Consider the following 21881-nt stretch of genomic DNA (forward strand, 5'->3'; position numbering starts at 1 on the left):
GAAGTAATTGTAAACATTGTTTATTATTGTCAACTTTATAATAACTGTATTATAGATATTTGTACTATAACCTCAAAATATATGATAGATGAATATGCGATTTATCATAACTGAATGTGACGTTTTTTTTAGTTATATTTGTTTTACCTATTAATTTGCTTTAAATATGTTTCAGATTTGATCTGATTTACTTTGAATTAATATGATACATTGCATATATGTTTCATATATTAGTTTTAAAATTTTTGTATGATACATGTTTTTACAAGAAAAACTTTTTGAAAATTGGAACATATATAATTCATCATTTTTCATGTGTCGATGAAAATTTAACATATCATAAATTAAATGTTAATTGATTCAAAAAATTGATGAAAATTTTCTGCCACAAAAACATTACTATTAAAAGTAGTGTGAAATTACATTAATCGAGGCCTATAAGATAGCAACAAAAACAATGTTAAGAACTTAGCTATGGCACAACCTAGCATCTACTCTATGGCTAGAATATTAGACGCATCAGTCCGAGGGACATAAAATGGCCGTACTCTTGGTGGATCGTCATGGTCACTAGAATAAATCTTCTTAGACTTTTTAACTCCATAGTTCCATAAGAGTGTTGCATATCTCTTTCGAAGATATTCTGCATCAAGATTTGATGAAGAAATCTGCATTTGATCGCTAAGAAATTCTGCATAAGCTGCCATAAATACGCCACAGTACCTAAGCATGAAGAATCATTTAGTTAGATGCTTAATAATGTGGGAATTATTGTTGTATCAAAACTTATGGAAATGGACAGTAAATGTATAATAATTTGTCAGCTTGAATTATGTTACTTTATAAAATTTTCAAAAATAAAAACTGAGATGAAATATTTTAAGATATATAAAACTGTGAGGATATACTTACAAACTTTCACTGACTTGTTGTGCAATATCTTCAATGTATTCAACATCAAATGGGGTGTCATTCAAATCACCGGCCACTTTACTCATCTTATCTTCATAAGCTTCGAGACTTGACCATACAGTTCTTTCAGTGTTTTCCAGTAATCCACTGTAACTAATGTATTTTGGAAGCATCACAGATAACCTTTTGATCTCATGTGATGGCTCTCTATGTTGCGATGACAACATTGATTCATACACCCTGATACATCTTTTCTTTAAAGATATCATAGCTAGCACCTAGTGAAAATTTCCATCACAATTTACAGGAACGTATACCTCATCGACTAAATGCCACGGCAAAGCAACTGGTATGTTGAACCCTTTGATGATGTTTATCAGTGCTCCTTCATTGCTTGCAACAAAACTCATTTTTTTGTAATCATCTTGAGTTGAGAGAGAATCACCCGTTGCATCCTCAATGTAATGTTTGTATGTCACATCGATGTATGTTTTGAACAAGCAATTAACAGTGGTGTATCGATATTCTTGATGCTTTTGTTGCTTTGATTTCTTCCGAAGGTAGTAGAATATAACATCTACATGCTGCTTAAAATAACAAAATAAATAAGTTATTGATATCCATAAAGTCTACTCAAGTAAGAAAATTAATTTGGTATATAAAATTTAAGAATGACAGTTATGTACTTTTTATGTAAGTTATGTATCAGAATGCATAATAATGTATACATATGTATCAAAATCTGTTTATTGTACATGTACGTAATATTTTTTTGTAATACCTTATCATTCCAGCAGGTGTTGGGCTGTGACATTGTGTAGAACCAGTTCTTTGAATCTGGTTGCGCAATAACAAAATCCAACGAACTAAAACTAATTCCTGATTTATTAGCTTTGTAGTGATTGTCGTTCAATTTCCTACATGATTATAATGAAATTATAAAATCTTTGTGATTTTAAAATTATAAAAGAATAATGAAAAAACTAAAAATATCTTACTTCTTTTCATGAAACTTTAATAATCCTTCGACAATCCAATCAAAGTACTCTTCTATTAGTCCCATCGGCATTTCATCGGAAATAAGATAACCATCAAACTGATGCTTTTGAGGAAAATCAACTGTTGCAGATTTTTTGCCTTTACAACTTGAACCAAATTCAGTTGTAAATGGTGACCTGAATATTGTAGTTCGCTTCCTGTTTCTTAGAGCACGTGTTTTAATGGCTTCCTATTTACCCAATTCTACTTCGGGAAGATCTGATTGAAACCGAGCACCATGGATTTGACATTCATTGTCGTTCATTTCAGTGGGACTAACAGACTTCATTTTCATTGCAACAACTGGTGTGGAAATTCCAGCTATAATGTTATCTATCGATTCCTGAGACGAATCGGTTGAAATAACATTGGTAAACTCCTGAAAAACAAAAATTGTTAGATATAAATTAAATGTGTATGATAACCAATATGACATCTATAGAGTAAATACACCATTAACATTATGTGGCCGTATTATAATATAGTACTCATACAGTTTTGTGAAACTGTTATGTATCATAATATTTAATAAAGGTCTGATACATTTCATAACAAATTAATTTGGTGTATGTAATGTATCAGGTAAATTATATAACGTATTTATTCTTATTTTACACAAAGATATTCCAAAGTAATAGCATATATATTTCAAATTTCGTGTGTTATCCGTACCCGCATTTCATTTGGAACTTCAACATTGGCCGTTTGTAAGGACGGATCAGGAAGATTGGCTTTTTTAGAAAAATCTTCGGAGTTTACTGCCACTGCAATGATTGGTGTAGACATGTCAGTTATGATATTATCTATCATTTCCTGAAATGCTTCAAATGATATCACAGTGCAGGACACTTGGAAAATGCAAATTGTTAGATACAGCTACAAACAGTTATAGCATTATATTAACATTAATTAGATGAAAGATATCTCATATGAAATAATCCACAACCGTATGTTCTACATACCTGCAGTTCATTTTGAACTCCAGTATTATTTGTTGGTAAAATGAGATCAGGGAGATTTTCTTTCTGTAAAAGCTCTTCAGATTGTATTGCACTAACCGGTGAGGAAAAGTCATCTATGGTGTTATTAATGGAATGCTGAAATGCAGCATTCTTAACCTCAGTTTCACTTTCCTGAAACATAAAAATAATTAGATATTAAAGAACACGTAAGACTTATATATGATGAAATAACAACACTGTTGAGAACATAATGATTTTCCATATTAATAACATACAATCGATATGATTGTTGCACTATCAGTACCTTCTGTACATTTTGAACTTCAATAGTCTGTCTCCGAAAAGCCGGATCATCAAAATTAAAGTTGTGAGAAGACTCATTTGAAGGGTTTTCATCCCGCTTTTTATCTCCAGTATATACATCATTTCCATCATCATTCTGAACCACAAAAAGTTCATTAAATTATAAAAATAGTATACGACACTTTTTTTTAACATCCCTACAACTTTACCATTTCTGGAATATCCTTTGGATGTTCTTTCGGAGTTCCCAAATCATCACCATGTGGCTCATTCTTTTCCACATCTTTATTTGGACTATCGGTTTCAATAATAACCTGAAAAACATATAACTTTTACAAAAAATACAAATATATAAAATTTAATAAAATATGATGTGATCATATTAAAAGTTACTTTTTGTGGAGCATCATGGTTCTCCTTCATAGCTAACATCATTTCTTCATGTTGTTTTTTCATTTCTTCATGATGTTTTTTCATTAATGCTTCAATGTCATCAAATCATTTATCAACCTGCATAAGTTTAATAGAGTAAATTAGTTATGTCAATAAAGCCAATTTTTTTTTTAAAACTCATGTTGCACTTACATATGTCTTGACTAATGATTCAATTGCATTCATATCAACTTTCATCAAAACTTGTTCATGGTATGTTCCTCCAGACACATTATTTTTTTGTGTAGACTCACACACACTTTCCACAGCTGGTTGGTTTTGTTCTGCTATTGGTGTCTGTTTGCCGAAATCCATTAAAGATGGTTCATATGGAGCTTCTTCATTGATTGGGTCAGTAATTGTGTTTGATGTGCCAGAAGGTGCTTTATTGACTTCTTTAACAGAGGGGTGACATTTAATCTTTTCTTGATCTGTCACCGATTCCTTTTGCTTAATGTTTGTCTTTCTTCTTTTTGAAGGCGGTGCCAAAGTTATAGCAGACTTGGCTTTTGTCCTATTTAACAGTCCGGCGGTGGTGTAGTAAAATCATCAAAATCATCCAAGAGTAATGAACCAGCTGACATTTTACCTTTCTGATCAACTTTTATCAGTTGTCTACAAGATGTGGATGGCAAAGTCGAATTGACAGAATCTTTCAAATCCATTCCATCATGATTTGGCAGTTGAAGACATTTTAGCTCATCAACTGTAGGACTAATGTTGGTGTACACATACTATAATTAAGATTGAAAAAAATAACAAATATAGTGATATGAATGTAATGGCAATAATGTATCAGTATTCTATATAACATGTAGTGGTATACCAAAAACTATACTGTTAAGTATGTGAATGTATCATATGAGTACTGTAATGTATGATGAAACAGTGAAAAAAGTTTATTTTGTTGCATGGATTGATATGAAAGATGTCTGATCATCATATATACTATAGTATAAACAAGTTACATGCTTAATCATATATTGACAAGAATATATATATTGAAAACATAAAAGAAAATTCCATGTGTGCAACACAAACTACAAAAAGAGATTGAAAATAAATAGAAATTACCTTGCTAAACATTCCATTCATGAACTTTTTGAATTTAGGCTTTGTTCCAACAACAAACCAGTTACATATCCTCGGGATACCATTACCAATACGACAAGCAATATCTTTATCTACTTCAGAACAACATTTGTACATCCAGATGTTGAGAACATATGGCATTCCTCCTAACCGATAAAGCTGCTTTTCAACAAAAAAGTCCTGTCTCAACGAGTTCATCAACTTGTTGAAGGAAATCTTCTCCCACGGATATTGTTCATATCGACCATCCGCTACCATATTGAATTCTATATAACTAACAGCTGCATCATCAATTTCAGACAACAAAAATGCATGAATAAAAAATAATATGGTCATCTGCAATGCATCCTGGTCATTGTCAAAATTTCCCATCTTATACCACTGAACAAATTTTTTTTTGGATATTCTATTTTTTGCCACTGGGAAATACTTTGTCATTAAAACAGAGCCATCTGAAGTCGAATACTGAAAGTCCTCAATGTTTGAGGTGCAATTCAGACCACTAATGAGAGCAAATTCAAATATCATAAATTTCAGAACTATTCCCTTGACATAAACATGGAATTCATTTGGGTTATCTTGTTTATACTCAAGCATCAACAAACATTTGGTTATTTGACCTTGAAAATTTGATTTAGGCATATCAACAAACACACCAAAGCATGTTTCCTTAAACATATTTAGCACTTTTTGCCCACATAGTATTCCACATCAGTCGCAAAGTTATGTTTGAATGAAATGCCAAACCTCAAAGGATGAGGTAGAACAGTTTTGATAACGTATTTCATCCCCTGCATTAAGAAACATGATGTATCATGACACATTTATTTGACCTTATGATACATAAGTAATGTATCAGATTATAATACAGAACTTGTAATATAAGTATCAAACATACTGATAAAATTCTTACTTATGTATCAGATTGTACCAGACATTCTAGTAAAATTCTTACTTAGTTTGAAACATTGATGTATCAGAATGCATTCGATTACAGTTATGTACATAAGTTATATATCAGATTAATAATTAGCATTAAGAGTTGTTAATCATAGATTATGATACATAACTATACCATATGTATCAGAATATAATACATAACTTCCAACATAAGTTCCAACATAAGTATCAAATATACTGATAAAATTCTTACTTATGTATCAAATTGTAGCAAAAATCCATGTAAAATTCTTACTTAGTTCGAAACAGTGATGTATCAAAACGTATTCGATTATAGTTATATACATAAGTTATGTATCAGATTAATAATTAGCATTGAGAGTCATTACATCATAGATTATGATATATAACTATAACATATGTATCAGACATATTGATAAATTCTTACTTATGTATCATATGCACAAATTTGTGATGTATCATAACGCATGCACAAACATTATCTTCCTCGATATGTATCATACTAATTTGTAACACTAACATTTGTTACTAACAATAACAAATTATGAAGAAATTCATCAATCAAACACATAAATATCATACCTGTGGTAATGGGTCTCTTTTTACAACATCATTTTTTTCCTTTGAACTAGCAACAATAGTCTTCTTCCCTTTAACACTAGCAGCATCCCATAACTTTTTCATGATTGTCGGATCATTCCGATACTTAGATCTATTTTCATGAAAACCAACATATTTATAATCAAAATCACCAGGAACAAACCCAGACACATTAATTTCATTAGAAGTTGACTGAATTTGAGTAAGCCCCAAACTAAAAGAGGGTGCAGAATCCATTAATAATGTTATAATGTTCGAAGAACATAAAATTAAAAAGGGATTTGTTCAATTTCAAAACTAATAAACAATATTATCAAGTATAAACAAACTAACCTCAAACAAATTTAGAATAATTAAGTTAATGGAGTAATTGTAATGGAAGATAATGGAAGATAATGGTTGTTGCTTCAAGATCAGATTTTGGCATAATCTTTGCAACAATCCCATGATTTTAGGCGACAGAATAGTATTTGGGTATTATGTTAATATATGGATTGAAATGTATCAGTAAAAGCTTGTGTATTAGGTCTCAAAAGGGATTTTTGTAATATATTTAGTAGTATGGTATTTAAAGTAATATAGAAAAGTTAAGGTGTTTTCTTAATTAATTTTTCCTTTATTTATCATAAGATTTGATTATGTGATGTGCTCTAATCCACATATCACACTTTTGTATATTAATGTCTTCTCCATTTAATTACTAGACTTTTATGCATAGACGTTCTTTAATCCACATAACACACTTTGTACTTAATTAATAAAACTAAAAAAATTGGGTACATGCTTTGAACATGTTATATATGAATCCATCACCTAAGGATTGAAAATGGAATACCTTACGATTAAGGATCCCCTGATATTGTGGAATAATTTAAAAGAAAGATATGACCACCTAAAGATGGTCGTCCTTCCACAAGCTCATTATGAATGGACCTATCTGAGGTTACAAGATTTTAAAAATATAACCTCTTATAATTATGCGATGTTTAGAATTAAATCGTAGTTTAATTTATGCGGAAAAGATATCACAGATAATGACATGTTAGAGAAAATGTTCTTTACTTTTCCCTTCTCGAGTATGCTCTTACAGTAGCAGTATAAAGAAATGGGATTTAAAAAAATATTCTGAATTGATTTCTCATCTTCTTATTGCTAAACAACATAATGATCTTTTAATGAGAAATCATGAAATTCGACCTGCTGGTACTGCTCCATTCCCTGAAGTGAATGCTGCAAATTTTTACCCAACCAGGCGTGAAAGAAGTCCTGACCCCAGTCGTGGTCATGGTCGTGGTCGTGGTCGAGGTCATGGTCATGGAAATTATTTTAATCAGGATGATCGCCTTGCAATAAATAAAAACCCTCAGCACCAGAAGTGCAAAAATAAGGGTAAAGCTCCTGAAGCAGCGCCAAGGATGAACTCTGAAAGTAAATGTTATCGATGCAGAGGAAAGGGGCTCTAGTCGCGCACCTATCGTACGCCAAAGTGTCTGGTGAAGCTCTATTAGGCGTCCCTTAAGAAAACAGATAATGATGTAGAAGCAAACTTCCTCTCTGAAGATAATGTTAAGCCCATGGAAGTTTCAGATTTCTTTGTAGTTCCTGAAGAACATGTTAATCACCCTATCGGTGATGATTATGAAATAGTCTGATTATTTTACTTTTCTGTTCAAGTTGTATTAGTTTACATTTCTATTAATAATATCTCACTATTCTTATAAATAACTAAAGTTTGTGTAAATACATTATGTGCTAATAATGCTGTAATATTTACTTTATTTATATTTTCATCTTGAAGAAAATATGAATGCTCCTCAAGTCTTATTTGGATCAACAATCGATTGTGAGGATATTTGTGTAATCGATAGTGGGACAACGCACACAATATTTAAAGATGAAAAATACTTTTCCCACTTAGAAGAAAAAAATGTTATAATAATTTCTGGTAATTCAAAATTAATTAAAGGCTTTGGAAGAGCTAATATATTTCTACCTACGGGGACAAAATTAGATATAGAAAATGCATTGTTCTCTTCTAAATCCCCGAGTTTTAAGGATATCTGCCGAAATGGATATCATATTGAGACAATAAATAAAATGAATGTTGAATATCTTGGCATCACCAAAAATGTCTCAGGTCAAAAACAAGTGCTGAAGAAATTACCAACTTTGTCTTTCGGCTTATACTATGCTGAAATTAATACAGCTAAAGCACACTAATTTATAAATGAGAAGTTTACTGATCTAAATACGTTTGTGCTTTAGCATGATCAAATAGGCCATCCTGGCTCAATAATGATGAAACAAATTATTGAAAATTCAAAAGGGCATCCGTTAAAGAAACTGAAGATTCTTACAACTGATGAATTTTTATGTGTTGCTTGTTATCAAGGCAAATTGATAACTAAACCATTGCCACTAAAAGTTAGCGTCGAATCCCCTCTGATTCTAGAATGTATACATGGAGATATATGTGGGCCTATTCACCCACCTAGTGGGTCATTTAGATATTTTTCTGTTCCTAATAAACGCATCTTCAAGATGGTCGTATGTGTGCATCTTGTCATCTTGCAACCTGGCATTTTTGAAACTAGTGGCACAAATAATATGATTAAGGGCGCAATTCTCAGATTATCCTATTAAGTCTATCTGCCTTGATAATGCTGGAGAATTTACATCCCAAATTTTTTATGATTATTGTATGTCAGTTGGGATAAGAGTTGAACATCCGGTTGCTCATATCCATACTGAAAATGGCATTGCAGAGTCATTCATTAAGCGCCTAAAATTTATAACAAGACCACTGCTTATGAAAATGAAATTGCCCACTACTGTTTGGGTCATGCTATCTTACATGCAGCATCACTTGTTCTTCTCAGGACAACTCATTATAATAAGTACTCTCCATTACAGTTAGTCCTCGATCATGAGCCAAATATTGCCCATCTACAAATTTTTGAATGTGTTGTATATGTGCTAGTTGCACCACCACCGCGCACTAAGATGGGCCTTCAGCGAAGGTTAGGAATATATGTTGGATTCAAGTCACCTTCTATAATTTTCTATCTTAAACCATTGACGGGAGATTTCTTTACTGCTCGATTTACAAATTGTCGATTTGATGAAACAAATTTCCGGTATTAGGGGAGAAAATGTTATCTGAAAAGAGAAATTGCGTGAAAATTTTCAACATTATCTCATTTTGACCCACGTACTCCCATATGTGAAAATGAGATCCAGAATATCATTCACTTACAAAAACTGGAAAATCAAATGCCAGATGCATTTACTTATTTGAAAAGAATAACTAAGTCACACATCCCTACAGCGAATGTGCATGTCCGAATTGAAGTCCCAAAAGGACCATCTACTAATATCATAGCTTCTGAATCCCAAGAACGCCTGAAGCGTGGTAGGACATTAGGTTCAAAGGATAAAAATCCTAGAAAAAGAAGCGCGAAAAATGATAAAGCTAATATTATAAAAGATTCTCCTGAAGAGACTCAAAATCTGGTTAATCCTAATATTCCTGAAGAAATCAGTGAACCCGAGACTCAAGTGAATGAAGAACTTTTAATAAGTTCTACTAGTAATGAGGTAAATTTAGATAGATCAAAAATTACGGTGGATAGTATTTTTGCATATAATGTGCACTAAATATTATGCAATACAATGAGGACCTTGAACCCCTATCTGTCGAAGAATGTCGACGAAGAAAAAATTGTCCAAAATAGAAAGAGGCGATTTAATCAGAATTGAACTCACTTGCTAAACGGGAAGTTTTTGGACCTGTAGTCCAAATTCCAAATGGTGTAAAATCAGTTGGCTATAAATGGGTCTTCGTATGTAAAATAAATGAGAAAAATGAAATTATAAGATATAAGGCACGCCTTGTTGCACAAGGATTCTCTCAAAGACCTGGTGTCAACTATGAAGAAACATATTCACCCGTTATGGATGCAATAACGTTTCGATACCCCATCGGTCTAGCTGTACATGAAAATCTTGAAATTCATCTAATGGATGTGGTTACAGCTTATCTTTATGGCTTACTTGATAATGATATTTACATGAAAATTCCAGAAGGATTAAAGATGCTTGAAGCATAGTTCAAAGTCCCGAGAATTATATTCAATCAGATTGTAAAAATCATTGTATGGTCTAAAACAATCAGTGCATATGTGGTATAATTTCCTTACTGAGTACTTGATAAATGAAGGTTACATAAATGACGTCATTTGTCCTTTTATTTTCACTAAGAAAACAACATCCGGGTTTGTCATACTTGTTGTTTATGTGGATAACATAAATCTCATTAGGACTCCAGAAGAGGTCCAAAAGAAAACTGAATATCGAAAGAAAGAATTTGAGATGAAAGATCTTGGAAAGACCAAGCTTTGTCTTGGTCTGCAAATTGAACATTTAGCAGATGGGGTCTTCATTTACCAAATTACCTATACTGAAAAGATTTTGAAATAATTTTACATGGACAAAGCATATCCATTAAGTACTCCAATGGTTGTTCGATCACTTGAGGTGAGTAAAGATCCGTTCCGACCTCTAGAAGAGGGTGAAGAGATTCTTAGTCTTGAAGCATCATATCTCAGTGTTATTGGTGCACTTATGTATCTTGCTAATGCTACTAGGCCGGATATAGCATTTTCTGTTAATTTGCTAGCAAGGTATAGTTCTTCTCCTACACGAAGACACTTGAACGGAGTTAAATATATATACTAAGATACCTAAAAGGGACTATTGATATGGGTCTGTTTTACACTAACAAAGCTAGTCCAGATCTTATTGGTCATGCAGATGCAAGTTATTTATCAGACTCACATAAAGAAAGATCTCAAACAGGTTATGTGTTTACGTTCGGAGGTTCTGCTATATCATGGCGGTCTACAAAGCAGTCCATCATTGCTACTTCTTCAAATCATGCTAAGATAGTAGCTATTCATCAGGCAAGTAGAGAATGCATATGACTGAGATCGGTGATACATTCCATCAAACAGAGATGTGGCTTGAAGCTCGATATCAAGATGCCTACAATCATATTTGAAGACAATGCAGCGTGCATAGCTCAATTAAAAGGTGGCTTTATAAAGGGAGATAGAACAAAACACATCTTGCCAAAATTATTCTTCATGCATGATCTCCAGAAGAATGATGATATTGATATCCAACAAATACGTTCAAGTGACAATCCAGCAGATATGTTCACCAAGTCTTTACCAACTTCAACTTTTGAGAAGATGGTACATAAGATTGGAATGCGAAGACTGAACTAATTGAATCGAGGTCTTCATCAGGGGGAGTAAGAATACGCGTTGTACTCTTTTTTCCTTAACCAAGGTTTTTTTTTATCCCACTGGGTTTTTTCTGATAAGGTTTTTAATGAGGCAGCATTCAAATATTTATTTACTAGATCATCCTCTACATGGACATCCAAGGGGGAGTGTTAGATATTAAATAATATGTTATGGATGACCATGTGAATGCACCAAGGCATTCTTGTAAAATAAGTTTTTCCACTGCCTGTCTATTGGCTTAGTGGAGAAATTTGCAATTTGGCTATATATATCCTTTAATTGTACATTGTAAGATCTAAGAGTAATAAGAAAAGAACTACAGCTATTTTCATTTCTCTCTGTCAGTGTTTTTCAATTAAGTTTAATATTTTGTTTTCATTATTTAACATTGAACATGTTATATATGAATCCATCACCTAAGAATATTCTTTTAGTTGAACGTGTATTGTTGCTTTAAGCACAATACTATTTGTTTTAATTGCTATTTAGATTTTGTCCTTGTATTATTAAGTTTTTGTACTGTCATAATCAAAGTGTTACTTCATTTTTCATAACAGTCAATTTAATGTGATAGCATGATTATTTTTTCCATTTCATTTTGATCTTATTTTTTGTTTGGTAATTTTATTTTAAGGAAAAGGGTTAAATTTATCCTTTTTACTTTAAAAAATTAGCTAAATATATCTTTTATTATATTTTGAGATTAAATTTATCCTCACTGCCATACTTTGAACCAAATTTATCCTTATATTTTGAAAATTTAGCTAAATTTCTATTCGTCGTAGTTTGACTGATGACATCAAATTTATCTTTGATGTGATATTTTTGGGGTCAAATTTATCCTCCGTTAAGAAATTTTTCACATATACCCCTTTTTTTAACAGAAAAAATCAAATCAACATTAAATGACTCATTTTTTAAAAATAAAACACACCCTAATCTAATTCACTCTATTCAACTCATAAAAATATACAAATAAATATAACTCTTCCTCAATTTTTATTTTTTTTTGTTAAGTTTGTTGTACTGAGTTGGTAGTTAGAAGCTAGAATTAAATGAGTATTTGGAACTGTTTGCTATGATTTTGTAATTTAATACTTCATAATTAGTTAAATGTCCACAGTTAATATCATGGGTTTAAGCCTATGAAATAACCTCTTGTCAAGCATGCCAAGTTAAGATTGCGGATAATAGATTATTGTGGCCGAATTTTTTTTCGAACCCTCCATATTACGAGAGCTTTAGTGTATTGAACTGCCTCTTATTTAAATATTATATATATATATATATATATATATATATATATATATATATATATATATATATATATATTACTATTATATATAAGAGACAATTCAAGGACTTTGGTAGTCCTCACAAAAGTTTTCAACTTAATTTTAATCTTTTCAATTAATTACTTTTATGTCATGATTTTATCTTTTATGGTAATTTAATTAATTTCCTAATATTATAATACTGTGACATTTGGTTGATATAGATGAAATTATTTTATCTTATTTTTTTCTATATGGACCTTTGCACTTGATGCATGTGTCATAGTATGAGAATGTAATACCCTGTATTTTTCTAGCTTAATTTAACTCTAAGTACATGAGTATTTATATGTAAATTTTTTGAAATACTCAGAATTTTTCAGTTGAGAGCTTACCAATGCGTAGGAAATTCAGTCAGTTTTCCAACGATATAAAGTTGGCCCAAATCCAGTACCCGGGCGAAGAGTTAGTGCCATTTTTGTAAAACAGTGAGCCAAATGGCACATCACTGCGTCACGGAGACCAGCCAAATGACATTCGTCAGTTTCCAGTGAAGCTTCGCAATAATGATGCATTGCGCCAATGTTCTAGTTCACAATTGTCATTTTTCAGTGGGGGACCGCGATCCCACGCGCCGCGCCAAGGACCATTTCCCAGTTGTCAAATTTCAGTGAGGCTCCGCGATGGTACCGCATCGCGCCATGAGCCAATTTCCCAATCGTCCCTTTTACACTGTTCTAGCCAGGTTTCCAGTGGCTCACTGCGATGCCACCGCATCAGGGTGAAGCCTAAAATCGAGATTTTCAGTGACAAATTTTTAATTATTCCTAGGGGGAATTTGATATTTTTTTCACTGCCCTAATCAATCTAAACACGAGATTTAAACCCCCAAATAACATATTATCTCATTATTTACTCACTTTCTCTCAAGAATTAAAACATTCTCTCTCAAAGGGCGAAACCCTAGCTTAAAGAAATCAAGAACAAACTCAAGAATTCCTTCAAGAACTCATCTTCTTAGGTATGTTAGGTGTTTATCTATGAGTTCCTTTCACCCATAGAGTCCAAGAATCCATTTTTAAAACTACAAGATTGTTGATTCATGATTTACATGCTTGAAATTGAATTGTATTCATGTTCATGACATTAATTGATTTTCAATCCATGATTAATTGTAGATTCCATGAAACGAAAATAGCATGTATATTGAATTGTGTAATTCCGATATTATAATCCTGGAATTAGAAAGTTTGGGTGTTGTAGTTACAATGCTTACATCTTGTCCATGATTGTATGCATTAAGTTGTGCTCCCCATGTGTTTGATAGAATGTCCATGTGAATTAAATGGTGAAATCATGACATGCTAGCATATGTACAAGCTTATGCCCTACAAGTGTTTGATAAAATGTCTCTATAAATAAATTATAAACAAATGGACCTTGTTATGCTTTTCAAGATCATGCTATGCTTTACTTTTCATGCTATCGAGTCCTGGGAGTATCTAATACCCGACAATCTAGCTATTTATCTAAAGCTACAGTAGTTACATAATAGTCTCAGTTATGTCACAAAACAGTAGTACTTAGTCCGTTACAGAACTCAGTGAACTCAGTCCAGTTCAATCAGTTAACACGATCTATAACAATTCAGTCCAACCTAGTATAGTTTAGCAATCAGTTCAGTATCTATTCAGTTGGGAGAAGGATTTAGCATTGAGTGAACCTAAGGATGGGGGCTCACCTGCCAGTAAAGGGTGTGATCCTTAGAAGCAATCCTTGCATTCCAGAACTACGTAGCCACTGTAGGTTGAGACATCAACCTACCAGTTGAGGGTTAATGAGATATTTAACCTGCTAGTTAAGGGTATCACCGTTCTTATTTGAGTAACTGCCAAATGATGGTAACTCTTCAGTTGTCTTTACCCGTGGCACGGTACTGACACCCTTCCAACTGGAGGTTACAGGTTGGACCCCAGTTATCTTATTTGGGGCATGTTGGTTAGATGATTACTTTTCACAGTTTTAGTTTCAGTCTCATTATAGAACTCAGTTCAGTTCTACAGAATCTGGACTGCCAGACATAGTCACTCAGTTATCAGTAATTCAGTTATCAGCAATCTCAGATATCAGTTACTTAGTATCAGAAATTAGTTTTCAGCTTCAGTAAAAGCTCAGATACAGTATTCACATATATGCACAGTATTGCATACTTAGTATTTTACAGTAGTTTTAGTTAACCATGTACTCTTATTCAGTTACTTCATATCATTCAGTCAGTTAATGTTCATGTATATGAACACTTGCATTCAGTCTTCCCTCATCTGGTATACCAGTACATTCCACGTACTGACGCATACTTTCTCTTTGCGCTATGATGTCTCATATCATAGGTTCGGACGCTCAGGTTCCTGATCGTGCATAGACAGATTCAAATAGCGGCAGTAGATTTAGTAGTGAGTCCTCATCTATCGAGGATATGCTTTATTTTAACATTTTTATTATCTTTAGTATTTCAGAAGTCGGAGTTAGTTGGGGGCTTGCCCTATCAACTCCACTTTCAGACAGTTTAGTTAGAGGCTTTTTAGACTAGACTAGTTCAGACAGTATTTCAGATTTCAGATGATTTATCAGATTTTATTACAGTCGTTATTCTTTATCAGTATTCAAATTATGAACCTTATTGCATTTCAACCTATTTTTCGCATTATTACACTATTACTATTCAGTGCTCACAGCAGATACTAGTCATGGGTTAGCTTGTGGTCCCTCGGGATCGTAAGCACCGTATAGCGTTTGGGGTACAAACTCGAGGCGTTACAAACTTGGTATCAAAGCCTAATGTTGACTCCTGATTTTTGACCTCCAAGACTAAGTTAAGCCTGAGTTTCTTCAATTTTTATAAAATCGAAATATTTATTTCATCCAAATAAAAACTTCTCAAAATATTTTGTGCGTAATTTTGTCATTTTAAGTAGCGATTATATATTATCGTTTTCAATTATATGAGATATATAATTTGATTACTTAAATATTTATTCTATGGAATATTAGATTTTAATTAAGGATTATTTGGAAAATAAATTTAAATGAATAAAATCTTGATTTAAATATAATTTATTATTGAATATAATTTATTTGGAAAAATTTTATTCGATTTTATTAAATCGAGAAGCTCGGGATTAAACAAAGTATTAATTCGTATCAAATTTCAATTCAATTTAACCAATCTATTAAATTTGATCATAATTGAAACTAAATTGGCCACAATTGCAATGGAATTAGCGAATTAACTTTTAATTTGGTCATAGGCTAGATCATAATTGGAATTATTTTTTATATATATAGAACCTTTAGTCTAATCGAGATTATTTTTCTAAATAATTTCGAAGACTGCCAATTTTTTAATTTAATTAAGGTTATTGTAACCCAATTAAATCTAATTGGGGTTATTTTAACCCTAATTAAATTTAATTGAGGTTATTAAATAACCCCAATTAAAACCCAATTTAAACCCAATTATGTCTAGTGGCCCAAATACCCAACAGCAGCCCATTTCTTCTTTAAAGTTACCAGCCCAATTCACCCACTCAGCCACAACATCAAAGTCCGACCCGGCCCAGCAATAAATCCATTTTTTTCCTTCATCAATAAACAGTAGCAGCCAAACAACAAAAGCGTACAATAACGAAAAGTTTTATTTTGAGTTAAACTCAACCAACAATACTTGTATGAGGCTCTATTAATTTCTTGACACATGGATTGTGGGGTCTATTTCTATAAATGAATAAATAAATAATAGTGCACTGTAGAAAAAAATGGAGGGAACGAGAAGATTTTCCCTCCTTAAAAAGTTACTTTATTGATCATATTTATCAACTCAAGATTTAACTTTGTTTATCACTTTCTTTCTCTCAAACACCAAAATCTATTACAATATTGTTGATTACTTTCTTCCTTAACGAGATACCAAATCTACTACAACATTATTGATCACTTTCTTTCTTAAAGAGAACAAATCTATTCTCATCAATCTGGAAACTCTTCTCTAAATGTAATAAATTCATCACTTTTTTCTTTATTCTTTTATTTTTATAACAACAAACTATGTACTCTAAATTTATTAAATATATACTCTAAATGTAGAAAATATATTAACTTACTTCTAACCTTTTTTATTATAGTTCTTTTATTCTTCTTTATTATTGTTGTTTGAATTTGTGCAATTGAAAAACTTACTTATCAGTAAACTTTATTTTGATACATATACATCAGCAAGACAACATAAAATCATCTATATTATGCTCATATATACATAGCGCTTCTATTATTTGGCATATGCAACAAATTATTTTTTCTCATCTATATAGAGAACTTCTGTACGTCAATTGTTGTTGTCATATGTGATCCTTGCGACACATTGAAAAACTCTGTCAATATAAAAATATTTTTATCAGAAAATAAAAATAAAATCAAGATCTGATATTGATTTTATTTTGAATAATAATCCCAACAAATTTAGTGATAGTCATACATATTTTAAATTATAACATAAACTTTATAATATTACAAGAAAAATTATGCAAATATTATTACACTATAATAACTTTATCAGTTCTTAACACTTTTTTTATTTTGTTTTGTTTGTACAGATTATTTGTGGTTCAAATAAAAAATGGAAAATGTAAATGTTGAGAAAGGTTCTTTTGTTCAACAAGGTAATCTCTCACTTCTATAAAGTATTCTTAGTTCAAGTATGAATTTATTTTATTAAATAAATAATTTAGTTTATAGTTTATTATTATTTGTGTTTTCATACTTCTAATTTATACACTACTTCTAATTTATGCACTGCTATCTTAAAATCACAAAGTAAATAATCAAAAATATTTTACAGGAGCTCACAATGTTTATACCATCGACAAAAAATTTGTCTTTGAAATTGGTATGAAATTTGATTTGGAAGAGGAATCATACAATGCATATAATTCATATGTTGTGGCAAAAGGTTTTGGTGTTCGAAAAGGTCCAAAAACTAAAAATAGAAACAACGAGATAACAAAATGCTTGTTTTTATGTTCTTGTGAAGGACAATCTGATAAGCTTTCTCCTTTTCAAGAAAGGAAGTGACAAAGATTAGAATATAGATGTGGATGCTTGGCTCGTATAAAATTTAAAATATCAAATGATATGTGGGAAGTATGCGAATTTAACGATGTGCATAGCCATCCAATGATAGAAGACAATTTAGGACATTTCATACAATCTGGTCAAAAGCTTACAAGTGCTACAAAAAATATTCTTGGTTCTATGGTTGAGGCTGGTATTTGCACAAAAAAAGTGGTTCGATATCTTCAAAAAGAAGTAGGTGGAATTGAAAATACAGGATTTATTGAGAAAGATGCTCATAACTTCATACAAGCACATAAGAGAAATATAATTAGTGGTGGAGATTCTCAAAGTTTGATAAATCATTTTATGCATTTGCAATTGGAGGATTCAAATTTCTTTTATTCTTTTCAAGTTGATGAAGATGGCAGATTGTGCAACTTTTTCTGGAGAGATAGTATTTCTAGAATGCAATATGAGTGTTTTGGGGATGTAATGATTTTTGACACCACATATCGCACAAATAAATATAACATGATTTGTGCTCCCTTTGTTGGTGTAAATAATCATTGAAAAAATATTTTCTTTTGATGTGCATTCTTGTGTAATGAAACAACTAGCTCTTTTACTTGACTATTTCAAGCATTTCTGAAGGGAATGGGAGGAAAAACACCTACAATAATTTTTACTGATCAAGCTCCTACTATAGCGGCTGCCGTTAGAGAGGTTTTTCCTGAAACATGTCATCGGTTATGTGAATGGCACATTATCAGAAATGCTCAAAACAATACACCCCATCTTTACTGGAAACAAGGATTTCGAAACTACTTCGATACTCTCTTATGGAGATGCAAGTCAGAATTAGAATTTGAAGTGAGATGACAGAATATGATATCTGATTGGGATTGTACAAATAATAGAAGGCTAGGGTCAATTTGGATTGCTAGTGTAGGGAATTACTTGGTGGCGGTATTATTCTTGTTATGATACCTTGTTTCATGCTTTATTACGAATCTGTTTACTTTTCTCTGTTTACTATTACTTGTGGGTGTCGTATTTATGTTATGCCATCTTGTTCCATGCTTTACCATGAATTTGTTTAGTATTCCGTGTCTCGAGCCTGGGGTCTATCATAAACAACCTTTCCACTCCTTTAGAGGTAGAGGTATGGACTGCGTACATCTTACCCTCCCCAGACCTCACTATTTGGGAATACACTGGGTTTGTTGTTATTGTGTTGTTGCATTTAGTCGTTCCTTTTTTTCCACGGACATTAAATCAACTCAAAGAAGTGAAAGCACAAACAGAGTTTTCACAGAAATGGCATGCAAAACAATGAGTATAACTAAATTTGTAAAGCAATATGAGCAGTGAACGACTGAAATACATGACACCGAAGCAACTGAGGATTACAAATGCCAAGGAAAGCCTAAACTTTTCATAGAAGATTGGGGGATCTTAAAGCATGCTGGTAGTGCATATACAAGAAGAATTTTTACAAGATTTTAACATGAATTTCTGCAAGGGACAACCAAGAAAGTAATCAAGCAGGAAATTAGTGGAACTTGTACTATATATACAATTTTAAAGGGTGAAAGTGAGCAAATTGAAACTGTTCAATTCAATTCTCTTGATAATTCTATTTCCTGTAGTTGTCAAATATTTGAAACCATGGGCTGGCTATGTTGTCATGCATTAAAAGTCTTATTCTTTGACTTAAAATTTTTTTGTATACCTGAGAAATACATTTTGAAAAGGTGGACTAAGAATGCTAAGCATGGCAGTGAATTTGAGGAGTACACCAAAAAGAAGGAGACAATGAAATCCTCTATGGCAAGTCGCCTAAATGGATTAATGAAGGAGTCTTTTGCTGTTATGAATTTAGCGACAAATGACTTGGAATTCGAGAAAATTGCTAGAAAATATTTATATCATGCAAAGATTGAGATAATCAAGCATCAAAGTAAATTGTATGCTGAAAATCATGAGAAGGGTAAGAACAAGTTCAGTAGAACTGATTCTGTTACAGGGTGTAAGGATCAAGTTCTGGATCCAATTAAAAAAAAAGACAAGGAAAATGGACATGGAAGAATGAAGTCAAAAGGTGAGCAAAGGAAAAAAAAAGCATCACAAAAAACATTGAAAAATAGAGCACAATTATCAAATGAATATCAGTCTTTGAATGCTATGGCACCGAATTTCGAAACGCAATCAACTTCAATGCAAGGTTTCGCGGAACAAAATTCTGAGGTTATTTTTCTTTATTAAATTAAACATTTTTTATCATTATTTTGTTTCTTTATTTATCTACTAATTTTGATAATTTTTTTATATTAAAATTCATCTAAAAACTTAACTTTTTTTTTGTAAAATTGATCAAACATGCAGGTATATGGAGATCCATACAATAATTTCAGCCAATCATTAACTCAAAACTTAATGCATTCAAAAAATGCATTGAAAAATATTGGTACCAATGAAAAGGAAACTTAGTAGATCTCTAATGCAGATTCTAACTTTTATGTACACTACACATATTTATATGATAAGCATTTTTGCTATTTTGACACTAGAAATGGCATGCAAACAAAAATTTGTAGAGATCTATAATCTATTACTCATTCATATTATCTTTTTTTAATTTATCTGGAGTCACAAAGAAAGAATTTAACTATAAAAATGAAGCAAGAATCATACCTGGAAAATAAGGATAAACGGAAGTTTCAGATGAAGATGAGGTAAGTGAGCTAAATTTGAGTGAAGAATCAGATTCTGGCAATAATTTTTCAATTTTTTTTATCTTCAACAAATCAACCTTTTTTCATAACCTTAGTAGAATCCCAAATTGCTAACCAATATTTGAAACATTAATATTTAAAGAAATTATTAGTTCAATATCAATATATGAACATGCAGTTTTGATCTTTAACAAAAGTGTATAGATAAAAAATCAAAGAAATTTTTTTGGTTTAGAATTAAATTGTTGTGATGAAGAAGAAGGAAAGAGGAAAAGTCTAGACCATTGAATGTTGCTTGGAAATTGTAATTGCAAATACACGTTAACCTCTCCACTTTCAATAACTTTAATATTACTTAATTCATTTTTCTGTGGATCCCACAATCCACTTTCAACTACATTAGTGTTATTTAATTTATTTTTCTGTGGACCCCACATTTCACTTTCAACTTTTGATCAAATGTTAGTTTCTCTTTCTTCCTGATTTTCCTTTATAATTTTAAATTAATAAAATCGATCCCACAATCCATGTGTCAAAAAGTTAATGGAGCCTCGTACAAGTATTGTTGGTTGAGTTTAACTTAAAATAAAAAATTTCTACAACAACAACCAAATCGTGACAACAACGACAAAACCATCTCAAATCGGACTGCTCTGAACCGTCTAGCGACCCGACCCTTACTGGCGAACCTAAACCTAATTCTCACAACCAACCCATTTGTAGTCTTCGTCATGCGTCCCACGCGAATTCGAACGAAGAGGACTCGAGAACGTTCTAGAATGAGCCTAGGTGGCATCCCCCAATGGCTAACCCTGCAAATCTCGGGATAACGGGACGAATTGGTATATTTGTGGGCGAATTCTATTGGCTTAAGCGATTATTCCGTTTCTCCACATCAAATTTCCAAATGAAGAATCCAAATTTTGATAAATTGTTGTTTTTGAAACGCTATACTGAGCGGGAATTCAAATTTTTTTCCCATTGGAAATCTCAAAATTACCCCCTAATTGATGTTCCCACATCGGTGGGAGCTTAAATTTGAGCGTCCAATTCTTTCTATAAAAATCTCCTTTTTGTGAGCTAAAGAGGCAAGCCTTGAAGGATTGAAAAGATCTTTTGAGAAAACCACAGTCTTATCTTAAAGTAATTTTTTTCATGAGGATCGTTGACTAGTTGGAGTTTCTCGAGTTAACA

General features: G+C 31.9%; 2 protein-coding genes across 2 annotated transcripts; both read right to left on the reverse strand.

The window, feature by feature from the left end:
* Positions 1–394: 394 nt before the first annotated feature.
* LOC107847156 lies at positions 395–2711 on the reverse strand. The gene is made up of 5 exons (XM_016691387.2): positions 2623–2711; positions 1911–2329; positions 1694–1829; positions 913–1496; positions 395–723 (listed from the first exon to the last, which is right to left on the reverse strand). The coding sequence occupies exons 2-4, from the start codon at positions 1979–1981 to the stop codon at positions 1191–1193; spliced, it is 513 nt and encodes a 170-aa protein (XP_016546873.1). The 5' UTR covers positions 1982–2329; positions 2623–2711; the 3' UTR covers positions 395–723; positions 913–1190.
* Positions 2141–20963, reverse strand: LOC107847274. The gene is made up of 8 exons (XM_047396382.1): positions 20647–20963; positions 6243–6372; positions 3609–5530; positions 3425–3529; positions 3217–3351; positions 2913–3083; positions 2623–2826; positions 2141–2329 (listed from the first exon to the last, which is right to left on the reverse strand). The coding sequence occupies exons 3-8, from the start codon at positions 3690–3692 to the stop codon at positions 2141–2143; spliced, it is 888 nt and encodes a 295-aa protein (XP_047252338.1). The 5' UTR covers positions 3693–5530; positions 6243–6372; positions 20647–20963.
* Positions 20964–21881: the final 918 nt, after the last annotated feature.

This window comes from Capsicum annuum, chromosome 9 (assembly GCF_002878395.1).
Source record: "Capsicum annuum cultivar UCD-10X-F1 chromosome 9, UCD10Xv1.1, whole genome shotgun sequence".
In the NCBI taxonomy this organism is placed as follows: domain Eukaryota; kingdom Viridiplantae; phylum Streptophyta; class Magnoliopsida; order Solanales; family Solanaceae; genus Capsicum; species Capsicum annuum.